This window comes from Enhydra lutris, unplaced genomic scaffold (genome assembly GCF_002288905.1).
Source record: "Enhydra lutris kenyoni isolate GAN:26980312 unplaced genomic scaffold, ASM228890v2 scaffoldscaffold26, whole genome shotgun sequence".
NCBI lineage: Eukaryota > Metazoa > Chordata > Mammalia > Carnivora > Mustelidae > Enhydra > Enhydra lutris.
Window position 1 is genome coordinate 16,821,255 of NW_019154110.1, and position 26,261 is coordinate 16,847,515.

A 26,261-nucleotide genomic window follows, 5' to 3' on the forward strand; every position below is an offset into this window, starting at 1 on the left:
AAGAAATGCTGTCTTTTTGGCTCAGCATGAGCCTGGGAAGATGCAGGCCTACCTTTTGCTGTCAGCAGCAGTCCTGCCACCAGACACAGCCCAACATCAAAGATAACCTGAAGATGAACGTCGCCAGATTTTAATGTCCGTTTGAGCACCTGTATCAACCCGAACGTGAGGCCACTCTGCACCTGGCCTTGCATGCAGGTGTACCTAAAATTCCTATGTTCAAGTTCATTAGTTAGGTTGGATGTGCCCTGCAAACAATTGAGACCTTACTGATTCCATCTCACAAAAGGAACAAGGTAGGAAGAAAGCTGCAAGGAGGATAATTTTAAGTCATTCTGTATTTATTGGTATTCAATTTATTTTTCCCAGAGAGAAGACATATAGTCTGATGTGTCCCATTTTAATAAATCCTCTGCTTCTGGATTTACATCCTGAATTTCTGTGACCTCTAATTAAGGCTCAGTACCATCACACAGTGGTTAAAATTATTCCCTGAGATCATGAAGGCTGTGCTTTTAGCCACACAATATTTTGCCTTACCAAAATTCAGGAGAAAACAGAAAACAGGAAGTATTTTGGTAGTAGAAGAGGCAGGCAACTTAGGTAGAATTCCTGAGAAAAAGTGTAGAGTCAATTAATCCACTAATTAATATTTCCCTGACTGTGAACTATTATCTGTTCAATATTGCTAAACATTCTAGAAGGGAAATTCATTTTATTGCCTAGAAAGACACTTTATCACAGTGCTGTGTGCAGAGCATCTTGACTTTTGCTAACTGCCAGAGTCATCGATGCCTCAGTTTCCAATAAAATGCAGAGGTAGTACCAGTGGATGTGGGAAAAAGAAATCCAGATACGGATGATGAGAAAAAAAATGGTTCTTACATTTAGTGCTTAGGCCTGCAGTGTTTTTCAGAATGGTTTGAAATCAGAACAGCTCATGATCCTCCACAAGTAGGAACGGCAGAAACACCTCCTGGATTATCACCTCAAACCCCAGCCAGATCAGCACACCAAAGCATAAGGCAAACGGACATCAGCCAGTGTCTTCCAGTGTTGGTGCACGGACAGTCCATTTTGAAGGGGATGGGGCTCCCAGCAGCCCCTTCCGGGTTTTGAGGAGCCACATTCCGGGAAGGAGCCAGCTCTGCAGGACCGGCTGCTCTTGCATTGTCATGGTTCCTCCGCCCACCCATCCCCCTGAAATGGCACAATGGAATGACTGTGTTCTCTATTGAGGACTTCCCTTTTTTTAAATAAACAAGCAAAAGTTTCCCTAATCTGACCCATATTCAATAGTGGGAGAAGGCAGCCAGTCCCGGGGTGGGGAGTGGGAAAGGAAGCCAGGCGTCAGGCAAACACACTCAGGGACGACGTGCAGGACAGTGTGCAGGCCTCTGAAGACAGAAAAGTGAAAGGAAAGCTGAGCGTCGGTGGGCTGTGGCACTCCCAGATCATCGTTCCATGGACACACGATTTCCTTTCTTAGGTTTTCTTGCGGTATTTCTGACAGGCTTTTGCCATATCCTTCAAGAAGTTAGGAACACCATTCTACAAAACAAAGGAGACTGTCACTTCTATGTCTTCATGGTCATTATTCCTGATTCTTTAGGCTATGGCAAAGGTAAACAAAGATGACTCTGAGAATGATAAATATGACAATAGGGCCCCTGTCCGATTTCTGCAGAATATGACAGAAGACCCAAGGCACAGGTGAGACACGGTTACGTATCTTGGTTTTTGCTAGTAAAAAGATAAGATGATTTTGAGAGACTATTTTTTTAAAAGAAAAATCACAGGAAATGGTATTGGGTTGGACTTTTGGGATTCTAACCTAGTAATCATAGAAAGGACTTCTTTTACAGAATTAGGAACTGGTGAGGGTGTGGGGCAAAGGGTAGACTATGTTATTTCTTAGTTCATGCTGAGCATTGTGCAAGACATTCCCCAGATACTTCCTTACTTGCCACTACTCTACAGGGTGGTAATACCCGTCCCCATTTTCCACAGGGAAGAAATCAACAGCTTCCCTAGATTATACAGACAGAAGCAGGACAAGGACTCAAAATCACACGTGTTTGACTCAAAGCCTGTGCGCTTTGCAGTCTCCCAGGGAATGTGCTGAGCCCTCCCAGCAGTAAGTAGGACTCCTACAAAGCACTGAATGGTTCCCATAAAGCCAGGTTCTTCGGCAGTCTCCAGCAATCCAGCCCCTACTGCAGTCCCCTCTCCTTACAGAGAAACAAAACAACAATAACAAAACTGGAGGCTTCCAAGCTTGGACACATCTGGTTGTCTCTCAAGCCAGGCTGGCCTGTCAGATTCCTCCCTCCATAAGCAGACAGAGGTTCAAAAGGCACATTTTTCATTTTTCCTACAAGAAAAGGCTACTATCTGGAGGATGCAGAGAGTGATCCTGGCAGGGTCTTGCTGGTAGGGCAGGTCTAACATTCCAGCTAAGGATTCTTCTCTTTTGTCCCAGCCTTCACATCCTGGGTGTTGGCACCCTTAGTCCCAACTGTAGTCACTCAACCAAGGTGCTTCATAAAAGAGCCTCATTAGGCCTGAGACAACAGTGTCTCTTCAGTCTGACAGTCCTGTGGGCTAAGTCAACATTTGTCAAACACACTTCCCCCCGCCTGCCTCCTGGGATCTCACCTTGGCGACCCAATTAATGAGCCAGGAAGGAATTTGGCCACCCGGGTTATCGAAGTAATACATGAAAACTAGAAAGGAAAATCAGGAGGAGGAAAAATGTTAGAAAGACAACAATAAACCCTGCAAAGATTCTCCCTCTATCTTCAGGTCCCAAAAGTAAGGAGGGAGGGAACATGGGATTCAGGAGAACTTCTCTCCTCTGCCTTGCCTCCCAGAATATGTATATATGTATGTGTGTGGGTGTATATATACATATGTTTATGTACATACATATATACACACACATTTTTGAAAACATAGCCACATGCACATTTTGCTGCTACTTATTAAATGCCTGTCAAGTGCTAGACACTTGGATATAGTCTCTCATTTAATCATTTCTCTCATTAATTATCTTAATAGTACAAGGGAGTTGGTAAGATTAAACCCCCACTTAAAAAGGACAACATGAAGACTCAGAGCAGTTGGGTGGCATGTCCAAGGTGACAGATATGAACAGCTTCAGAATTATGGTTCAGACATTGCCTCACACACAAAGCCACACCGATTCCCATAGGGCGAGTGGCTGGTTGCCCCTGCTCTACTCACAGCTTTTCTCTGTGCAGGCTGGAACTCGAGGCAGGCAGGTCCTGAGTCTGCTGAGCAGGAGCTCTGTCCTCAGGGGCAGTCATGCCATCCCCCTTACCACCCTACCCCCGAGGCCCGATGTATGTATCCCCACAACTAGCCTGAAGTGAATTTCTACACCTCATGGTTTGATTTCCTCTGGGCAATGCAGGAGTCCATAAAGAATGGGCTGAGTCAGATTTAAACATCTACCGTGCACTCAAGCCAGGTTTCTGGGGGGTGAAGTAAGTCTCTCCCCAGGTTTTGATTCCTTGTTTGTTCTATACTCGTGCCCATTCTCTGACCTCAGAGAATAAGCATCATTTATTTTACATGCCTAACAGTCAGTATGGCCTACAAATGGTGGCCCCAGCTGTTTTGCCAACACGCTCCCCAGCTTCACCTTTGCTCCCTTTCTTGCCATCACTCTTGATCACCAGGCTCTGCTTATACTGATTCACCCGGACCACACCAGACCTCTCAGGAATCTGTGGCACAGAGGTGCTCTGGGCCAGGACTACGTGGATCTTCTGCCCGTCCATGTCCAGGTCTCGCCGCTGCCGGATGTAGATGTACTATACTGTTAGTCAAGGCATGATATCAATGCCAGCATTTCAGATGGTCGAAAGGAAACCCTACGAGCCAGAAGCAAAGTGAGATGATTCTATTCCTCCCAACTGGCCCTTGCTCCCTTTCATGGTTCCTCCATTTCTCAGCCCTGTGTCCCTACCTGCACTGAAAGACGGTGCCCCATACAACCTGATATTCTCATTTGACAGCATGCATTACCTACTTGGGAATGATTCCTTGAGGCTTTCAATTATACAGGGAAACTACTCCTCCTTTCTCTAAGAAGGCACTATGAGATACGAGGGACTGCTTGCTCACCAGCGGTGTGATTCTGCATTTGTTACTCAACCTTTCTGAAGCTGAGTTTCCTTCTGTAGGGAAAGGGGGCTATATTCCCCAGCGGGCAAGCTTGGTGGGGGCACTGGAGAAAGACTGGGGCAGAATAAGTACTCGATAAACACTGGAGTCATTCCACTTTGTCCTGCCCTCCCGCAAAGCTCTGGTTAGTGACCTCTATGCACAGAGGATGGTCAAGCAATGTTACTTACACCTAGTGGTCAGAGGAAGAGCATGAGAACCTGAGTATTTAGTAGGCAGAAGTCCTCTCTGGGTTAACATTGGTTAACCACCAAGAATAACCAAACCATTTCATCTCTATAAACACAGAGGACTCACTATGTCTATGGTACTATAATAGGGAAGGTAACTGACTCCTAAGAAACAGTGAGAGTTACCATCTATTAAACCCTTACCATAAGCCTTACATATAGCATCAGTTTTGATTCTGAAAAGGTCCCTCTGAATTTGGTGTAAGTATCCTCATCTTACAGATAACAATATTAAAGCTCCAAGAAGTAAAGAAATTTGCCAAAGATCCCATCGCTCAACTGGAACCTGAGTGCAAAACCAGATCTGGCTCCGAAACCTAGTTGGACTTTCATAGCTGGACAGATCTCAACGGAATTTTAGGTTTCACACTAGAAGGAATTCAAAGCCTAAACAATAGTAATTTTTAAAAAAATTCTAAGTATAACGTAATACACTCACTGTAACAGCAGCAACCATAACCCCATGCCACAGCAGAATCTCTGCAGCACCCACAGGTCCCAGCCCTCACTCAGGCACCCTGCAGGATATGCTACTGCCCCCAACTCTGGGGACATACAAGTAAAGTTCTTAAATGTTTTGCGGGAGATATGATGTTGCTTTGGCTCTGGATGTCTGACATCAAGATCTTTTACTTTTTCCTCACAACAAAAATTGTCCCGCTTTCTCTCAAAACTTGCTCATCTCATGTGACAGGTATCACCTGACACTTCATTGAGGAAAAATCAACCTGATGTATTGATTAAAACTTGGCAGAGTCTTCAAAAAGTTGGAAGGTCCAGCCTACCAGAGGGCTTATGACCAGAGAACCACCAGTTCACTGAGGCCCAGAGAAGTGAAGGGACTTCCAAAGTCACACAATAAATCAGAGAATGAGCTCACATTCAGTCTGGGATCTTTGGCTCCAAATGAATGTTCTTTTCCTCTGCACTATTCTCTGTTCTCAAAAATTTAACCACTAGTGGAGAGACATGCACATAGTAAGATTAAAAAACTCATCATCAGATTGTGTGGTATTGGAAAGCCAAATATATAGAACTTGAAGTGGTCCCAAGTATCTACCCCTAAGACCTAACCATCAGTGTCACACTGAGGTCAGAGAGATGGGATCATGGTCACCGCCTGATCAAGGTCACCACCTCTGGAAATAACTGGATGTGCTTCCAAACCTGCCTCTGCCACCCACTAGTTGTTAACCAGAGCAAAGTTCTGGACTTCTCTTTGCCTCAGTTTCCTTAACTGTGAAATGAGGATGATGGTACTTACTTTGCACAGATGTTGGCAGGATCAGGGAAAACCACATAAAATCTAAGGGATTACTTAATCCACAATTTGTTGAAATACATACCATATGTTGTACAAGCTACCTAGCAGTATGTGAACAAGAAATAAGCCCTTATAGAGTTTATAATCTAGTTGGGACCAAGGAAAACACATAGACACAAAAACACATACAAACAATATACATAAAACACAGCAACACACTCCTTTTCTTTCTAGAGAATAATTATGTAGGAAATACAGACTTATACAAAGCTAAAGCTAGAAGAGATCCCAGTGATCATCCAGTTGGGTGGTTTCCAAACTTTTTTTTTTTTTTTTATCCACACAACCCTTTGTTGACAGGATCTTCTGTGGAAATTCAGTGTATAACATACTCTGCTGCTGTGATTGAAGAGGACAGTGAAGGAGTGGAAATCTCACCTATCAGTCATCCTGCCCCCTCCCTGCCTGTCCTCAGATTTGCATCCCCCTTCCTAGGCTAGTCCTGAGAGGGCTTCTTAGAACCTTGGAATGTCAGCTAAAACTTCCCACATTCCATTCAACTGTTTTAATGGTAAATGAGGGGAAGAAATATACACCCAATCTGTAGAGCCAACAGTCAAGTAGGGATCATGTGGGATCAATAAAACAGGAGGGGAGAAGGGGAGAGCTGGAAAGTAGGGGCCTGAATTCTAGTTCCCACTTGGCCAATAATCATCTATACTTACGCCTCCATTACTTTATCTCTCTGGGTGCCCACTTCTACCTCTGGATTGAGGGAATATATTAAACACTCTATAAAAAGTTCTTTCCAGGTCCCCAATTCTGTGGCCCCAAAATTTCAAGCCTTAGAACACCTCTCAGGAAAGTTTGAGCTGCCCTCCAGGACCACAATCACAGAGGCTCCACATGGTCAAGCCCAGACATCACACACTAAGGTCTCCAAAAGTCACACAAGAAGCAACAGTTTTAGCATATGCTTCTACAAGAATCAAGGACAATGCTGTCCACACCTGCTAGGCATGCTACCATTGGGCTATGGCCAAGGGGCACAAGAAACACTTAGAAAGCCAAGTAGGAAGGATACATCTCTGTTGGACATGGGAAAAGGGTACTTCACTTGCCAGTAGACCACGGTTTCTCCATTGTATTCGTTTTCATAGAGTTCTAAGGAGAACAAAAGAAGTTAATGTATCTGGAGCTTCTGGGCTCCAATTAACAAGCCTAGGTATGATGACTTCTGAGGATATGATAAACCACTAACTCGTAAGGCACAGAATTCTAGAAAAAATCAGACATTCATTAATGCCGAAAGTTTATTGCCCAACGGCAGAGTCTAGTAGATATAAAAACACAATAAAAAAATAAAACAACTCAGCAAAATATGTGCACTGTATAGCACAAGCAAGATTCCCAAAAAGAACGCAATAAAACAAAATCAGGCATCCAAAAACAAATGTTCAGGTTTTAAAATCAGGGCAACCACCAGATGTCACTAGAATCCCAATAGTTTTGCTTTTGAGACCTTCTCTCTTTAGATTTCTTGACCTTTTACAACTAGCCTGGGACTGAGTCACCCAGTCTAGTGTGTTCAGCTGGGAAAAGAAGGTTCCAGGGATGGCAGTATCCTTCCTAAAGAGCTAGGAAGTGGCATAACTGTGGCAAACCCTGGGTGTCTTCCTTCTCTCCTATTTCTTTACATTTTACCACAGCTATAAGGACCAGAATTCCTTAATATTCCATCATTATATTGTGTGCAAATAGCAGCCAACTCTCAGTTGGAGAAAGCAAAGGAATTCAATGACAAGCACACCCTATGACCCCAAGCTGTGCAGTAAGCTTCAAACTAACCATTTAGAGAAGGAGCTAAGCCAAGGCTGCTGAAATAACCATGAGAACCCCCTGAGGAGCTCCTGAAGGGGAAATGCATTATTTAATTCAGCTTTTTAAAGAAAATCTATTAGAAGCAAGTCATGGATTAAAGAGCTTGCCAGGGTACTGGTGCCACAGGAGGCTAACGACAGCCCTTGAGAGGAAGGGAGAAGTGGACATGTTACCTTTGCATGCTCAGCCTCACCTCCCCTTTCCCGGACCAGCAATCCCAATTTTCCCCCAGGGCTTCATCCTTCCCCTCCTCCTTACTATGTAGTTTAAGCAGAATTCACTCAGCATTAATTTCAGGGCTGGGAAAATGAGCAAGACATGGCCCAGTCATTTGTTCTGGGATGGTGCATCTGGCCAGGGTCTTGCCTTGTCACTCTAACAAAGTTTGGGCCAAAAAGTGGTTCAGTAAAGGCTCTCAGGTAACTCACAAATATCTAGAAGGACCAGAGTTAGGCTTAGGACCTGAGGATTGTACCAGAGAAGCCAAGCTACTGTTGTGACTAGACTAGACACCCTAGCGTGAATGGCTAGGCTTAGCCCTACCATCACCAGAAAATTGATCATGATGCTCCCTGCTTGCTCATGTTGTTCTCTCTCAAATTGAAGCTGCATGTTGTCTTATTGGCAACATCTGTATTACACCATTGAACCATGGCTGCTAAGGAGACTGGGACGGAGAACATCTGGCTTCTCCCCTAAACAGAGGAGCATCACAATTCACCCCAGACAGGAATGGTATTTGAAAACACTAAGAGACCAAAACCATGACAAACATCCACAGGATGCCATGACAGCAAATTGTGGGAATCTGGCTACCACGAGTAGAAAAGTGGAATGTTCATTTCTGTTCCTGTGGGGTTATTTATATGGTGAGACTATAAGCCTGGATCATCTGGGGGCCATCTTTGCCATGATATAACGATCTGCCTGAGAACTGGGTCAACTCAGAAGAAAACTGAATCCAGATGGTAAAAGCATTTAAATATTAGATGCAGTGTCCTGGAGGTCAGAAACCCCTGGACTTTTCAATGCCATGAACCGATACTCTTTTTCCTTTTCTCACACTGGCATTTGTTAAGTTCTTGTTGCTTGCAACCAAGCATCCTGACTCTGGCAAGAATCTTTTCAGGGCCCAGGGCTAGTTCTGCAGTTCTAGTCCTCCATGACTGAATGGCGGACGCCACTCCCAGCTCTAAGCGACAGGAGGATCACCTCTTTCGTGCCTTTCCTAGTTGTCCATCACTTTCAGGGTCAAATCTAAGCATTGTAGCCTGGTGGCCAAGCTGGGCCCCTGGGGATCTGACCTTTCTCCCACCCTAGCTCTAGATTCTGCTACCCCAACAACCCAATAAAACCAAATTGCTCAGTTTTTGAACATGCCATGCTGTTTCATGCCTTCCTTGCTTTACTCATGCTGTTCCCCGGGCCTCAAATGGCCTCGAACCACTCACCCCCTTACCCTCTCAGCTTCTCACTTTCTCTCCTATACATGTTCTTGTTTTGTGTTGTTTGTTGTTGTTGTTGCTTGCATTCCTGTTGTTTATAAAACTTTGATTCAACTTCCAAAACAAAGCTTGAACACTGCCTCCTCCAAGAAGCCTTCTGTGACTACTTGGATATATGGGTTGATGACAAAATTACAGTGAGAACAAAGTAGGCCTTGGAGCAAACTGAAGAATGGCATTTGAGAGTATGCAAGGAATCATAAAGACATGTTCCAGCCTAGGATTCAAGACTTTCATGACAAAATTAAAAATGAAACAGTAGAGATTAAACCTGTTGCTTTCTACTGGCTAGAATAACAACAGATTCTACTTTCTAGATGACTTTAAAAAACAGTAAGTCGGGGCACCTGGGTGGCTCAGTGGGTTAAGCCGCTGCTATTGGCTCAGGTCATGATCTCGGGGTCCTGGGATCGAGCCCTGCATGGGGCTCTCTGCTCAGCAGGGAGCCTGCTTCCCCCTCTCTCTCAGACTGCCTGTCTGCCTCCTTGTGATCTCTGTCCCCCTCTCTCTCTGCCAAATAAATAAATAAAATCTTAAAAAAAAAAAATAATAAGTGTTACTCACCTTTAACATATTGGTCCCACTGTTTTCTGTAGTCTAAGTCCATATAGATATCTGCCAGCACAGCCGGTGGGCAATCATCCAGAATACCAAAGACTTTATACGCATAAAGTCCAGTCTGCTATAAAAACAGAACAGGCAGAAATAACCTATTGATTCCCAAATTGAGAGACAGCTGGGTTACACAGCATATGAAAAACAGCTGTACGCTCAACACCATTAGTGACAACATCCTCTGTGGTCTTGGTGACATGATGATGAAAAAGCAGATGAGGTTCCTGCTCTCATGAGTCTTATATTTGCTTGTAGACATTGGTGGTGGTAGTGGCTATAAATGATATCTAGGAAATTTGAATAGAATATTAGGAAAGTTCTATATTTAGTGGTGCCTGGATTGGTGGGGAGGGGTTTCCCTATGTAATTAGGTGGTCAGGAAAGGCTTCTATGAGAGAGAACCTTTATCAGAACATCTTATTCTAAATATTAGGAGCCGTAATGGAAAATTAAGGAAAACTCATTCCTGGTAGGAAGAAAGCCCTCTGACTGATGGACTGGCATGCTGAAAGAACAGAAAGTCACAGGGTCCAGAGAACCATGGATGGGGGGAGAATGGTCGGAGCTGAGTTCATAGAGGTAATGGGAGGCAGACTTCAAAAAGGCTTTGTAAACCAGGGTAAGGGGTAAGGATTTTGTTCTAACTACTGAGGAAAACCAATGAGTGACTTTAATTGGGGGGAATAATAAATAAAGAGATGATTCTTGATGCTTGGTAGAAAGTAATCATAAGGGAGCAAGGAGATGGATTTGAAGACCAGTGTAATGGTCCAGATAAGAGATGATGGGAATCTGAACGAGGAGGTGACAATGTGATGGAGAGAAGTGCAGTGATTTAGGGATATATTTAGAAGTAATGTCAGCAGGAAGTGCTGGCAGATTGCCTGTGGGTAAAGAGAAAAAGAAGAATTACGTCTTAGAACCTCTGCTTGAACACCCAGCATGGGAGCTCCATGCTCTAAGACAGAGAAAAGTTGGGAAGAGGTGATTTGTGGGCTGTGGGAAATCAAGAATTCTACTTTTGAGTTTGAGATGCTTATTAAACATCCCAGTGAGAGTGTCATATAGGCAGCTAGCATTCAGGGGGACAGGTTACTATTTTGGACATCCACAGGTCATAATGAAACCCAACACATTGTTTTTATCAATTCCAAGACAAAATTTTTCAACAGCTTCTTTTTTATTTAAGGAATTTGTGTATAAAGGAAATAACAGCAGCGTCAAATCACATTACTCCCCTTTATTCGGTGGGGGATAAAAAACCTTTCTAGATTTGAAAGTATAAGAGAGTCTTCCCCTGCCCCCCCCCTTTTTTTTTTCAGGTGAGGCCATATCCTCCTTTGTGAGGGTTTGGGCTGGAGTAGGCCATACTACACATTTCATTATCTGTCCAACAGCAGCTAACAATTCCTGACTCTCCCCTTGCCTAAAGGCTCTGTCCTTAAGATTAAACCAAAGGCTTTTCCATGCAAAAGCAAATAAAAATGATGCTTTTAGAGTGACACATTATTCCACGTGCTAAAGAAATGTTATTGACTAGTGAACATGAATAAAACTATCCTCTTAAACCCAATGCCAAGGAGTTACATGAAGTCAAGAGGTAAACATGGTGAAGCTTTCTAGAGATCTTGAGGCTGCAAGTGCTTCCTAGTTCAGGGAGTATAACCCAGGGAAAAACACGTCCCAGTTTAGGAATCTCACAGATACATTAAAATACCTGGTAAGAAATGGAAGATGGCATTGGAACTGAATTCATAAAATTCTTCCAGATCTAGAAGTATATGACTTTATACCAAGGGTTTCCAACCAGCAAATGACAAACTAGTAGATCTGAACCCCTCACGGGCTGTGCCATGGATATCCCAAAGGAAGGGCAAACATCAGGAGAAACATCTCCTTCTCTCTTCTGTCCTTTCCCCTACACATACAGGAAGATGGTGAGGGTTTATATATACCCACTTGTTTATAAATCATCTTTGGAAGAGAGACCATTAGTTCCCTGTTCAAACATATTGGGGCCCCACTTTCTGTACACACTGACTGAGCAAAAGGGATAAGTATGTGTTGAGATGGTCATCTCAGCTCACATGAATTAACTGGTTATCTGGATAAATTAAGACAAACTGTTTCCTTAAAGTGTTCCCTTCCCCCTTCTGAATTTAGTCACTGACCTAAGTGACCTCAGTCCTATACATTTTACAAAAAAGAAAAACAGAAAGCCCTCTTAGGAAGAGAAAAATAGAACAATGTGATTTACGTGAATACAGAAGAATGAACTATTGTTACAATTTCCTTTAAACACTCCCTTCGTGGCAGAACTGAGAATTGCCAGGACTCCAGAGGAACAAAATACTTGGTACCACTTCCCTCACTTATCAGTTAAATGTTCTTTTCAAGTAATGTAGAGGCCACCCAAATTCTTGGATCAAGGCACTTTTTCACCCATTATTTCTTTCTAAAAAGGATCTCAGCAAATTGTCTTTAAAAAATGAATTTTTTTATAACTGTAGAAATAATATTCATTATAGGAGAAGTAGAACATGCCAAAAAAAGAGAGTACGGAAAATAAAAATGGCATGTAACTCCATAATCCACAAAGACCTACTTTAATATTTGACATACTTAAGCACATAAATACTTGTGTATGTTACAAAATGGGAATGATATGGTTTGAACTTGTATTCTTATTTTTAACAAGCTATGGAGAGATCAAACCTAATTTAATGCTTCTCATGAGTCAACATTCCCAATATTTTTAAAATATAAATATTCCTGGAATAATCTATCATTTCATATGGACCAAGTTTGTCCATAATTCTAATTTTTTCATTACAAAAACTTCCTTAGAAGTTTGGGGGTAGAGAGTATTACCCTTTTAAGGTTCTTTATGCTTATAAACCTTTAAGAAGTTTGTACCAATTTATATTCTTGCCAGCAGCACAGGAGCATCTCAAAAGGACTGGGTACCATTGTTTATACAAACAATTTGATAGGGAAAAGCATGAAACTTAGCTTGATTGGGGCAGTTTTTATTACTGATGTGTAAGGTCTCTTTAAAATTGGAAGATGGGGAGGAGAAGTGAGCTGGGGGAAATCGGAGGGGGAGACAACCATGAGAGACTGTGGACTCTGAGAAACAAACTGAGAGTTTTGGAGGGGAGAGGGGTGGAGGGTTGGGTGAGCCTGGTGGTGGGTATTAAGGAGGGCACGTATTGCATGGAGCACTGGGTGTGATGCATAAACAATGAATTTTGGGACACACGCAAAAAAATTAAATTTAAAAAAATTAGAAATAAAATCTTTCTGCATATATGTCTCTAAAATTACTAGTACTTCAATAAATGATTCCAAAAAAGTTTAGGCAAGAGGTTACTGCCTTTCCTGAAGCTCCTCCAGAAACCATTTCTAAGCATGTCTCCATTTCTTTATCATGTTGTAAAACACAGTGTATACTTTTGTAATGCTCCATTTATAAATAAAGTAAAAATTATTCAGTGGTAGAGAATCAGTAAATATCTTCTGTAGAATACAATAACCAGAAGAAACAGAAGATTTTGCATAGCATACAGTACCTTCTTTCTTGCTAAGAGAACCTCTGTGGCAGTATACACAGTTAACTTTGCTGGTGGTCTATGCAGGTTTGAATATGGATATTTGGAGCTGCAGCAGCTGTTTTGTAATGAAGAGGTAATCAACATGAGGATAAAGAGTAAAAAGACGCAAGCGTTTTACTGGCATCACTGATCAGCTACACCAGTGCCAGCAACCACTGACTTCTGCCCTACTTTTTTTTTTTTAATTAACATATAATGTATTATTTGTTTCAGGGCTACAGGTCTGTGATTGATCAGTCTTACACAAATCACAGCGCTCACCATAGCACATACCCTCCCAAATGTCCATCACCCACCCACCCCATCCCTCCCACGCCCCTCCCCTCCAGCAACCCTCAGTTTGTTTTCTGAGATTAAGAGTCTCTTATGGTTTGTTTCTCACTCTGGTTTTGTCTTGCTTCATTTTTCCCTCCCTTTGCCTATGATCCTCTGTCTTGTTTCTCAAATTCCTCATATCAGGGAGATCATATGATAATTGTCTTTCTCTGATTGACTTATTTCGCTCAGCATAATACCCTCTAGTTCCCTCCACATTGTTGCAAGTGGCAAGATTTCAGTTTTTTTGGTGGCTGTATAGTATTCCTGTGTGTGTGTGTGTGTGTGTGTGTGTGTGTATCTAACTTTATCCATTCATCTGTTGATGGACATCTGGACATCTAGACTCTTTCCATAGTTTGGCTATTGTGGATGGACATCACTGCTATGAACATTTGGGTGCACATGCCCCTTCGGATCACTACATTTGTATCTTTAAGGCAAACATCCAGTAGTGCAATTGCTGGGTCATAGGGTAGCTCTATTTTCAACTTTTTGAGGAAACCCTATACTGTTTTCCAGAGTTCTGCCCTACTTGTTAAGTGAGAAAAATAAACCCCATTGAATTGCTGTTAGTACAGTTTCCTGTGGTATTGCAATGATACATATAAGAGAGGAAGATTTGTGTCATAAGATTCATATTTATATTGTGAGTCACATGGGTGTTTACCATGTAGACTTAGACCACCCTTCAAAGTAAAGCTGCCAATAAAGTACACCATACCAGATAAATACCAAAAAGTCTTAAGTATATCTTATTCAAACTCAGAAAAGAAAAAGAAAATTGACCTATAGAGGAACATACATGTGGATTACACCAGACACCTCATCAGAAACCATCCATGTAAAAAAAGAGTGGAGTAAAATATATAGTATACTGAAAGTAAAAAGCCATCAATTTGAATTCTATATCCAATGAAACTGTCCTTCAAAAGTGAAGGAGAAATAAGTTTTTCAGACAAATAAAAACTGAAGGAATTCATCAGCAGAGACCTATTATGGAAGAAATGTTAAAAGATGTTCAAAGAAAAAAAATGATAAGTCAGGAACTCAGATCTACATAACATAAAAAGTACCTGTTTTATTGTCTTCAAGCTTCTTGAAGGTATGAACTTTGTCTTACTCATCAGGTATCACCAGGGCTGAGCATAATGCCAGGTACACAACAGGTCCTAAAGACCACTTGAATGAGTACATGGACAAATAATTTGGAGTTTTCTTTTCATTAACCCAAAGGTAGCTATGGAAACATGTCTATCCTAAACTAAATGGCAAGATAAGATTGTTAGGTCTATCTCTAAGCTTTTTTGGGTCTTAAAAACACACTAAAAGTCCCAGGCTAAAATTCAAAGATTCATATTTGCATGGATCTCCCTTTTTTTATATATAATTTTTTTAAAAGATTTTATTTATCCATTGGAGAGAGAAAGTGAGAGAAAGCAGGAGAGGGGAGAAGGTCAGAGGGAGAAGCAGACTCCCCGCGGAGCTGGGAGCCCTACACAGGATTTGATCCCGGGACTGGGATCATGACCTGAGCTGAAGGCAGTCGCTCAACCAACTGAGCCACCCAGGTGCCCCGGATGCTCCCTTTCTTACAAGAATATATTCATTTGTGGGGCACCTGAGTGGCTCAGTTGTTAGGCGTCTGCCTTCAGCTCAGGTTGTGATCCCAGGGTCCTGGGATGGAGCCCCGCGTTGGGCTCCCTGTCCAGCAGGAAGCCTTCTTCTCCCTCTCCCATTCCCCCTGCTTGTGTTCCCTCTTATGCTGTCTCTCTGTCAAAATAAATTAAAAAAAAAAAAAAAAAAGAATATATTCATTTGCATAATTTCTCTGAAGGATAAACTAGCCTCACAAAATAATGTCAGGGGATGGTGAGCTTGTGAAAAAACAAACTATTCCCACTGGAGGTCCACTAGAATTCTCCTTCTGCCCACACATGGTGACTCTGATATCAAAAGAAGGTTGGAAGACGAAGCAAGAACCTTATTTCACTCTCCATTGCTCCAGTTCAGCCCTGGTTCACCCTGATATTGGTATGGTATCATGACCAAGGATCCAGAATGTCCAGATCCTTACTGGCAAGTCACTTCTCCTCTCAAAGGGTGCCCAAGGCCCATAGACAATCAGAGTTTTATTAATAGTCACCTCCTGTGAATCCCATATAGGAATTTGATGAAAGACAGGGTGAGGGCACAAAGTTTGGCTTATATCTAGAGACAGAAGGGGATGTCCTAACCCCTCTACTCTCATCCCCCCAATTTAAATCTTGGTACCAACATTCTCATACAGTCTCATACCACATGTTCATCCTGAGAGAAGTGAGGAGGGGAAGACCTGAGGCTCTGACACATCCAACCAGTTGTGTGCTCAGGAAGATGGAAAAGGACGAGGGAGAGAGAGCATGAGCAAGAGAGCATAAGAGCTGGCCTCCATCTCTACCAGGCAGAAGCGTGCCACACATGGGTGCTCTGCACTCAGACATGGCCCACTAGTAAAATATGACTTGGTAAGTGTCTCAGGTTCAATAACTGTTCTATCACTCATGGTGGTCACTCCTCTTCCCTTAGCAGAGAGGCAGAAAGGTGAGAGAAGGGGCAGAACTGTCCTAGCATCTGGGAGACACTCATGACGCAAATCAGATCATGATATCTCCTGTGGGGGTGGTACTGAAAACTTTTTATCCATGGAGATAAATCTGTTCTTGTGGGAGTTTAATCTGTGTTTCCCTCTGAAAGGCCAGACTTTCTCTTACTCAGCCTGGCTAAACACAATTTTCCTAAGAGTGCTGGGGTTTTGTAATTCAGTAGGTGCACAGCATTGAAAAGAACAGTTCCTGGGAAAGAACTGTCTGCTCCTCACCACACTCTTTGATTAGAAGACCCGATGAAAGGACAGAGGCACAATGCAGACAGTCGCTTCGCACAGTGCCACACGTTCAGACTTATAAATGTTAAGAAGTCAAGCCATTAACCAGATCAGCTCAGACCACTATTCGCTTGGTCTAAATTGAGGATGTGAAGCCCTGCAGACTGCTTTCAGACTGTCTGTTGGCATGTCACACGGTCCACTGGGATGGTAACACAGCCCAAAGCTCCAACAAGACCTGACTGCAGATCACTGGGAATGCTTTTGTAAGTGGCCTGTGGCCCTCCTCTACCCGCAGGACTGACTGCTCAGCACAGCTCAGAGGTCAACATTCACTCCCAAGTGGCCACTAACTTAAAAATCAAGAAGAGTGAGACCTCAACTGGACGTTGCTTTTGTCTTACAATATTCCTTTTTTCCACTCTCACCTTTCCATTTCTACATCTTCTGTAAGGTACTCCCCTCCTCTTGACATCAGAACCCCCACACTCCGTCCCCCAACACCATGCTGGATGTCCCATACATCGGTGATACTCAAAAGTGTAGTCCCTGGACTGGTAGCTTCAGCAGCACTTGGCAACTGGTTAGAAATAAAACACCAACAGAAGAAGAAAAAAGAAATATAATGCAAACTTTCATGCCCCATACCAATCCACTGAACCAGAAACTGGGAGTGGAGTCTGGATTCTGAATTTTAACAGACCCTGTGGGTGATTCTGCTGCATGCTGAAGTCTGAGTACCACACTGCCATATATCATTTCATTTCATGACTGTTGAGAGGTCAGTATCATCCTGAAAGGTAAATACTGTCCTTGTTTTGTAAGAAAAAGTAACTTTATCACCCTGCTAAAAAGCTCAGCCTGGCTTAGGGACTCACACTCAGCATTCCCTCCACCACGGTGATTTAAAACCCAGCATGTCCATTTGAATCTCATGGGAAGCCTTAATGTTAAAAACAACAACAAATCATTTTATTATGAAGCATTTCAAACACACACAAAAGTAGGGGGGGGGAGTAGATGAGCCCCAATAATGAAAGGGGAATTTTTCCAAAGGACTACCCAAGCCCCAACCCAGATCAATTAAACCTGGGATCCAGGATGGGGTGATCATGTCTTTATAGCTTCCTGGGTGATTCTAATGTGCGTGAGCTTTGACAAACACTGTCTGGTACGTTTCTGCTCCAGAAAGTTGCATGATGCCATCTCCCACTTCATTCCTATCTCCACTCAAATGTTAACCTCTGCAGAGGGGCTCTCCAGATTCCCTCATCTTAAACACATCACATCACCCACAGCTACCACTGCCACACCACCTCTCTATCCCTTCATCCCAGTTTACTTTATTCATAGCATTTTTCACCCAACATTTCATTATATACCATGCGTTTATTCTCATCAGTGAGTGTCATTCGTTCAAACAGTGGGTGCGTCTTCCTATTCACTGCTTATCCCCAGTGCCTGTGAGGGATGGGAGGCATCTGATGAACATTCTCTGAATGTAAAGATGAATGATAGTAGACATAATGGGGATTTTAACCCAGGACAAGCTGCTTCCAAAACCCATGTTCTCCCCATAATACCACATGGCAGCTTTGGGCTGGTTTCCCCCAGTCTCCAGAAAGTAGTTCTTGCCTTGAACCAAGCTGTAAATCTGGTGTTGAGCTTACCAAAGCAGGCTGGTTCGTGTCTAGTTACCAGTCACAAGGTCTCATGCTGCTCACTTCACAACTCTGGGTCTTATTTCTAACTATAAAATAGGTAAATAAGCTTGTCCCTACCTACCTTCCAGATTGGTTTACAGGGATAAAGGAAACTTACACGTGATAGCATTAAATTAAATCACCATGTAAAGGTAAGTTATTCATATTACCACCTGGGGAGGAGAAAAAGAGAAAAGAGAATGGAAACAGAGCAGGCAAAGGGAGTACAGAAAAGAAGTGAACAGAAAAGATGATGGTGTTGGACAGAATGGTTTCAAAGAAACTTTCAAAGTCCAAAAATTCTGTGATTTAATAGGAAAGGAGGAAATTAAAAAGTATCAAAATACTGTATATCGAAAGTAGCCATCTATCCAAGAACATGATTCAGAATTAGTTATCTACTTTTAAAAAAAGCTATAATCTTTTTTAATTTTAAAATATAATTTAATTGTTACAGTGGAAAACTCAAATGCCTCTATACTTACTTCAACCTTTTCAAAACACGTAATAATAGATCATCATCAGAGCTCACAATGGACCGACATAAATGGCTAAACATGATCCAGATGTAGGCCTGGCTTTATTACAATGCGGATAGTCATCTACAGAATATGGTCCTTGGGGTGCCTGGGTGGCTCAGTCTGTTAAGTGTCTGCCTTTGGCTCAGTTCACGATCCCAGGGTCCTGGGATCGAGCCCTGCATCTGACTCCCTGCTCAGTGGGAGGCGTGCTTCTCCCTCTCCCTCTGCACCTCCCCCACTGCTTGTGCGTGCACTCTCTCTCTGTCTCTCTCTCTGTCAAATAAATAAATAAATAAAAATCTTAAAAAAAAAAAAAAAACATGCTCCTTACACAAATCATGATAAACACTTTGATAAAGAGGGTCCCTTTTGCATGGGCACTACATGTAAATTTACTCCTGCAAAACTCGAGCAACCCAAGAAGATTTACCAGATTACCCTTCTCAGTTTCCCTTTATGGGTCTTACAGATGCCAAGAAAAGTTAGAGTAACTAGGGGCGCCTGGGTGGCTCAGTGGGTTATGCCTCTGCCTTCGGCTTGGGTCATGGTCTCAGGGTCCTGGGATCAGGCCCCGAATCGGGCTCTCTGCTCAGTGGGGAGCCTGTTTCCCCCTCTCTCTGTCTGCCTCTCTGCCTACTTCTGATCTCTCTCTGTGTCAAATGAATAAATAAAATCTTAAAAAAATATTAGAGTAATTAACAAGAAAATGGGGAAAGACGGGGGGACTCAAGGCACTCATCTCAATAGAGTCAAAATCTTTAGATGGTTCTTTAGAAATAGGATGAATGAAGCAGATATTGATGGGGTTGAGGCAAAAGGCTTAATACAGCATCTTTGAAAGTTAGGGACCCCCTGGTGGCCCTTCAACATTAAAGGGTCCCAGATAAGTCCACTCTGTTTATCCCAGTTGTTGGAAAGCAAAGACTACAAGAAAAAACCTTACCTGGACTCACCTGCACAAATGGTCAGGTAGATTAATCAAGATGAAGATTGACAGAGGGGCCCCCGGTCTTCTGGTCTGACCCCCAGCTGGACCTTGGGCCTGAGGACCCAAGGCCATATGCACTCATGTGGGTAAAATGGCTTGGGTGGGTAGAAGAAAAGACATGTAACAGTAACATGAAGAGTGAATTAAACACCACTGGCACATAAGACAGATAAAGGGCTTTGGGGCAGATAGGTGCAGGTCTACCCAGAGTGTGGGGCAAGGTGATTTCACTTTTGATAAGGTGTGGTATTCAGATGAAAAGATTTCTTAACTAGAAATTAGAGGGAATTCTTTTCTGGGAGGAAGGTAAAACATGGGAGTCAACCTGGAAAGAAAATGAAGCTTTAAGCAAAGTGGGCCAGGCAGCAAATAATGCTGCTAGAACCCAGTAAGGATTCTAGGAAAGGGCTCATACCCTGACCCAACAGAGCCGCTTGCTATTTTAATACAGATGGAATTCAAAGTGGCCATGGATGGCCCTTCATCCTAGCTGCTGAGGCCCAAGGGCACACCTACTAGAATCCCATGGCCCTTCAAACTTTAGAGCAGTTACCTGGGAGCACCTGTGATTTACATCAGTGTAGCATGACCCCCCTCCCTCATCTCAGAGCAGGTTGAAATAAGACATATACAATGCTTAGTAGGGGTGGGAGCTATTCTAAAGACCACTGAAATCCTCCCCACCAGAGGGAAGCGGGCTCTGCTACGGAAAAATACACAATGAAAACAATACACAGTACGAAGCCAGGCACTGCCTCAGCTCACAGGCACAAAAGCAAAAGAGCACAGGTCCATTGGAGGGGTAAAGAGTAGAGTGGTCTGGGCTGGCTAGAGGACAGGGGATGTGGAGATGAGTCAGGGAAATAAAGCTGGAAATGTAAGTTGGACCCAAACTAGTTCAGTACAGTCAACAATTTCTGACAGTACAGCTTACCATTTTTCCAACTTTACAAAATCACAAAAGCAATACGAATTCAATAGAAACTGTACTTTGAGTTTGGAATTTTGATCTTTCCCAGGGTTAGTGATATGTGGTACAGTATCTTCTCCTGTTGCTGCGCAGGGGCTGTGAGCCACAGGGTCGACAACTGATACAACTGTTCTGTACCCATACGATCATTGTTCCTCACTTTCAGTACACTATTCAATAAATTACATGATACTCAACACTTCAGTATAAAATCGGTTTTGTGTTAGATGTTTTAGCCCAACTGTAGGTTAATGAAAGCATTCTGAGCACAGTGAGGATCAGCTAGGCTAAGCTATGATGTTTAGTAGGGGAAGTGTATCAAATGCATTTTTGACTTAAGATATTTTCAACTTATGATGAGATTATTAGGATGTAAACCCATCATAAGGTGAGAAAGATCTATATGGCCTACATGGCAGCATTTGCCTTCTTTCAGAGAGGGAGAGCAGGAAGGAGCCTATTTATAGCACAGGCCTGGAAGTGGAAAGCTGAGCTCTGATTCCAATTCAAACCCTCAGCAATCAACCTCGCCACATACTCCTTTTCATATAGGTAAAAAAAAGGTGAGAATTACAGTATCTGACATTAAGGCTGACGTGAGGCTACTAGGTATCTATTCACAGGATACAAAGTGCTGACTGGAAGAGGCACATGCAGCCCAATGTCTACGGCAGCATTATCAACATAGCCAAAATATGGAAAGAGCCCAAATGTCCATGGACTGACGAATGGACAAAGAAGATGTGGTAAATATACACAAAGAACTATTACTCTGCCATCAAAAAGAATGAAATCTTGGAGAGGTGTCATTTCTGTTCAGGCCCTATTTACTCCAGCCATGGCATGATGTTTGTTCGCAACGACTGCAAGGTGTTCAGATTCTGTAAATCCAAGTGTCATAAAAACTTTAAAAAGAAGCAGAATCCTCGCAAGTTCAGGTGGACTAAAGCATTCCGTAAAGCAGCTGGTAAAGAGCTTACAGTGGATAATTTATTTGAATTTGAAAAACGTAGAAATGAACCTGTCAAATACCAGCGAGAGCTGTGGAATAAAACTACTGTTGCAATGAAGAGAGTTGAAGAGATCAAACAGAAGCGCCAAGCTAAATTTATAACGAACGGATTAAAGAAAAATAAAGAATTAGAGAAAGTTCAGGATATCAAAGAAGTCAAGCAAAACACTCATCTTATCTGGGACCCTCCTGCAGGCAAAGAAAAGCACCTGGAAGAAAAAATGGTGCAGAAATTACAACAGGATGTGGACATGGAAGATGTTTTTTTAAAAATCTCACTAACTCCTTCTATAAGCACTTTTGAAAATCTCCTTAGGAGACTAAGAACTTCTAAATCATCAATTTATATCTTAAGTAAGGTCACGCAAATGAAAGGTAATTAAAAACACGTATCTCCGACGTGGATGGAACTAGAGGGTATTATGCTGAGCGAAATAAGTCAATCGGAGAAAGACAACTATCATATGATCTCCCTGATATGAGGAAGTGGAGATGCAATGTGGGGGGTTTGGGGGGTAGGAAAAGAATAAATGAACCAAGACGGGATCGGGAGGGAAACAAACCATAAGAGACTCTTAATCTCACAAAACAAACTGAGCGTTGCTGGGGGGGAGGGGAGTAGCGAGTGGGGGGTGGGGTTATGGACATTGGTGAGGGTATGTGCTATGGTGAGTGCTGTGAAGTATGTAAACCAGGCGATTCACAGACCTGTACCCCTGGGGCTAATAATACATTATGTGTTTATAAAAAAATTAAAAAATTATATTAAAAAAACACATCTCTCCTACATTGCTGTCATTATGGATGTTAGACTGCATCTCCATTGTTAAACCCACTCAGAGTTGCATTTATGTAAGTCATCAAAATTCTCTTTGTAAATACAAGTGTGGACATAAAATGGTCCTGCCACTTAGATAGTGGCACTAAGGCAGATTTATGTGAACCAACGACAAAAATTCATGGCTGGCAATATGTAAAATAAATTTTCTTTGCAGTAAAAAAAAAAAAAAAATGAATGAATGAAATCTTGCCATTTGCAACAATATGAATGGAACTAGAGTGTGTTATGCTAAGCAAAATAAGTTCGAGAAAGACAAATACCATGATTTCATTCATGTAGAATTTAAGAAACAAAAGAGATGAACAAAGGGAAAGGCAAGGAAAAATAAAAAAAGAGAGGGTGGCAAACAATAAGAGAGTCTGTTGTTAAGAGACTGGGGCTGCTGGAGGGGAGGTAGGTAGGATAGGCTACATGGGTGATGGAGGGTACTCACTAGGATGAGCACTGGGTGTTGAATGTGAGGAATAAATTACTAAATTGTACTCCTGAAACCATACTACAGTATATTCAAGTTAACTAACTTGAATTTAAATAAAATAAAAATTAAAAAAAAAAAAAAAAAGACTGACGTGGAGAGTAGGTCAATACCTATAAAGCACTTAAGCACTTCCTGGAACATAAGAAAGCCTGCAATGTGTGAGCTATTACACTAGATATTCTTAGCATTAATTCTGCAACCAACAGTGCCTCTGAAAGCAGAGTGGTTAAGACCACAGGTTTTTCTTCAGGTGATTGAGCAGACTGTAACATGTAGGAGGGAAGGGATCAGAGAGGTGGAAGGCCAGGAAACTAGTTAAAGAGGTCACGGCAATTCTAGGTGAGAGGTAGCATCCGAAGTGGCAGCCACAAAGGAAAGAAGAGGGAAGGGAAGTGGGCCAGTTATCAGAATGTCTGAGCAGTCACATTGACAAAACCTGGCAAATGCCTGAATGTTGCTGGTAAGGAAAATGAAATAGAATAAAGGATTTTGTCTGAAAAGATGTCCATTTTTGGACTGAACGACTGAAATTACACTCAGTAATTAATTCTCCCTGCTCTGGGCTGTGAGCTTGTTCATCTTGTACACCCTGTGGCTCTGCTACACACCCACTCAGAATGCCTCCTTACTTCTCAGCCTTGATTTCACTTACCCTGCCTAAAGGTGACTTTTTAACCCGTGCGTCATGCAGCTGCTATCACAGGGTAACTGATAACAGATCTCAGGTGCACTGCAATCTTTCCACCTGGATAGCTTGCTACCTAGTTTCAAAGCTAGCTACCTGGTTTCAAAGGCCTCTGGGAGCACCTGGCGACTTGCTTAATAACCAACTCCATTCCTCCTGCCCTTTAAATTAAACTTTCTCCCTAAAGCTTCAGACGAACATATTAAGTGCATCTTGCAAAGATGCGGCAGCCGTGAACAGAAACAAGCCACTAAAATGGGAGATGACAGTAGCTTCCTTCTCAGGCACGCTGCTTGGCACTCACACTATCATCCTGCATACCCAGCCAGTCTCCGAGAAGTCCAGTCTCCTTGCCACCTATATGCAAACCCTAAGGTTTTCCCCACACACACACCCCCCCACACACACACCCCACACACACACCCCCACACACACCAGTGGCACCCACCCGGGAGGGGTATCTACGTCCCTTGCAGGAAAGTGCATGGGGCCAAGACTCAGGAAATCCATGTTTTAACTCCACGCTTAACTTCCAGAGGACCACTCCCCCTCGGCCCTCAGACCCGAGGTTGAATTGGATGCCCTCCCAGCGGCAGGGGGCAGTCAGCTGCAGGCACTGCCCCCTATGTTCGCTCTTCCCAGCTCCGCGTGACCAACTCAGGTCCTGACTTCCGCGGCCTGAACCCCACACTCCCCGGGAAGCGTGCCCCTGGTGAGCGACAATCCAGGCTCCTCCAGCGGGCCAGGTGCTACCTCGTCCAGCCGCCTGTAGATTTTGAAACCTTCGTGCTCCATCAGCAGCTCCCAGTCATTCCCGACCCGCCCGAACTGCTGGAGCTCGTCACAGGCCTTCTGGAACTGCTCCTCGGAGAAGCCTCCAAACGCACACTCCATCTTTCCACCGCCCCCGGTTGTCCGCCCGCCGGCGAGGCCACTGACCTTTGGGGTGTGCGTTCGGGGCGGGCCGAGAGGGTGGTCCAGCGTGATTGGCAGGGAACAGAGGCATGACGGGGAGCTAGCAGGACTACGGGGAAGGAGGAACCTAGGGGGAAGCGTGGTCACGGAGGGGCGTGGTCACGGAGGGGCGGTCACGGAGGGGCGGGCTCAGAGGGGCGGGCGGGGCTGAGCAGGAGACTGCAAGGACTGAAGGGAAGTAAAACCGGAAAAATATTGGACTCGATCGTGAGGGAGGACAGAGGGGCTGGGGAAGTGAGGAAGCCTCTCGACGGAAGGGAAATGAAAGAAACTAATGTCACTTCAGAAACCTCTCCGTAGCCCATCTCATACTCCTCCCCACCCCCATACCCTCCAAACCTGCTTGGGTGTCCCTTCTTTATCTTCTCTGAAGAAGGTAGGGAAAGTCTCTGAGGTGATGGGTACACTCGGGAGGTGAGATGGACAGAGCAGATATGCTTGAAAATCTCAAGCATGCTAGATGCTAGCACGAGTGCTATTCAAGGATCAGATGCTAAAACTGCATGCTCGAAGATCTTTTTGTTCCCTCAGACTCTGGGGTATTACTATATGTCCTACGAGCACACTGCATTTGGCTTTGGATAAAGTAGGTAGTTTAAATAATATAACACCACATGGGTGCCAATAAATTCTGAAAACTCATGTTTCCTAATCCATAAAATGGGGTAAGAACTGTGCAACCAGTGAGAATTGAGGAGGTGACACTATAACATAAACCCAGAACATGTTTGCCCATATTTGGGCAACGCCTATCAAAGTAAGTAAATTTCAATAAAAAATTACACTTATTTTACATTACTATATTGAAATGTTTCTCCTTCTAAACGTAAAGACTTGCAATTGAGGACAAACTATGTTCATGCCAATTTCCAAGAAGAGAAATAAGATCAGATGTGGCAGTACAGATAAGTTTCTCTTTTATTCAATTCAGTGCTGGTTCTGTTTTGTTTTATGAGGATGGGAGGAGGGATGTGGTATTTTCCTAGACTGCATGCACAAGAAATGAGAGACATACTTTCCTAGTGTTTTTAGAATGCCTTTTAAGTTCTCCTTTATATAAACTGTATTAAAACTAAAATGCAATTGCTTGAATAGAGCAATTTCATCAAAACCCATTGGCTATGAACTATTTTCAAATATCTTCAAGGAATCCCACTATAAAGGTGTGCTTTGATGAAGCTGCACCTTTATCACTGTATAACAACAGATTAATAAAAACATGAGAGTGTAAATGACACTGTGCAAGATATGAGATATAAGACCAGAAATTCAAATTGCATGCATCAAACATACTTAAAAGTGTGTTTACCTACTAGGCTCGGCAAGTCAATACACATATATTTGGATATGCTGAGATCTATACCCATGTTTATTATAGTTAATAAAGGAAAGAATCATATTAGCAAATAGCTTTTATTTGGTGCAACCTCCGAAGTCTAGAAAAGACCTGGAGAGAGGTCTAAATCAGCCTGTTCTCCTTTAGCACTTCCCTATTTTAATAGGCCATCCTGTTTCCTTTGTGAAAACATTCTCTAGAGGAACTTCCAACAACATGACAGCTGAAGCTCCTGGCCTCAAACATGGAA

The 26,261-nt window shown here is 43.0% G+C and overlaps 2 protein-coding genes across 5 annotated transcripts; one reads left to right on the forward strand and one right to left on the reverse strand.

Annotated features, from left to right (window-relative positions):
- Positions 1-329: 329 nt before the first annotated feature.
- LOC111151785 (phosphatidylcholine transfer protein) lies at positions 330-24,614 on the reverse strand. Of its 4 annotated transcripts, none has more exons than XM_022509983.1 (6): positions 24,454-24,614; positions 9,657-9,774; positions 6,791-6,870; positions 3,668-3,839; positions 2,659-2,726; positions 330-1,551 (listed from the first exon to the last, which is right to left on the reverse strand). In XM_022509983.1, exons 1-6 carry the CDS (start codon positions 24,592-24,594, stop codon positions 1,486-1,488), a joined length of 645 nt encoding a protein of 214 aa, XP_022365691.1. In that variant the 5' UTR covers positions 24,595-24,614; the 3' UTR covers positions 330-1,485. The 4 variants fall into 4 exon arrangements, with proteins under 4 accessions (XP_022365691.1, XP_022365693.1, XP_022365694.1 ...); XM_022509985.1 differs by lacking the exon at positions 24,454-24,614 and adding an exon at positions 19,680-21,391; XM_022509986.1 differs by lacking the exon at positions 24,454-24,614 and adding an exon at positions 16,931-17,005.
- Positions 10,452-24,352, forward strand: LOC111151413 (probable ribosome biogenesis protein RLP24). The gene is made up of 4 exons (XM_022509406.1): positions 10,452-10,519; positions 13,346-13,416; positions 21,442-22,071; positions 24,237-24,352. The coding sequence occupies exons 1-4, from the start codon at positions 10,452-10,454 to the stop codon at positions 24,350-24,352; spliced, it is 885 nt and encodes a 294-aa protein (XP_022365114.1).
- Positions 24,615-26,261: the final 1,647 nt, after the last annotated feature.

Excerpts from the sequence above, each read along its gene's own strand:
- LOC111151413 (XM_022509406.1), top strand. The coding sequence starts at position 10,452 with ATGGATTTGAAGACCAGTGTAATGGTCCAGATAAGAGATGATGGGAAT. Across the intron at positions 10,520-13,345 it reads CTGAACGAGGAGGTGACAAT|GTTTGAATATGGATATTTGG; the intron begins GTGATGGAGAGA and ends TGGTCTATGCAG. Across the intron at positions 13,417-21,441 it reads AATCAACATGAGGATAAAGA|CAAAGAACTATTACTCTGCC; the intron begins GTAAAAAGACGC and ends GGTAAATATACA.
- LOC111151785 (XM_022509983.1), bottom strand. The coding sequence starts at position 24,594 with ATGGAGTGTGCGTTTGGAGGCTTCTCCGAGGAGCAGTTCCAGAAGGCC. Across the intron at positions 2,727-3,667 it reads TGGCAAGAAAGGGAGCAAAG|TTTTCATGTATTACTTCGAT; the intron begins GTGAAGCTGGGG and ends TTTCCTTTCTAG. Across the intron at positions 1,552-2,658 it reads TCATTAATTGGGTCGCCAAG|AATGGTGTTCCTAACTTCTT; the intron begins GTGAGATCCCAG and ends TTTGTTTTGTAG.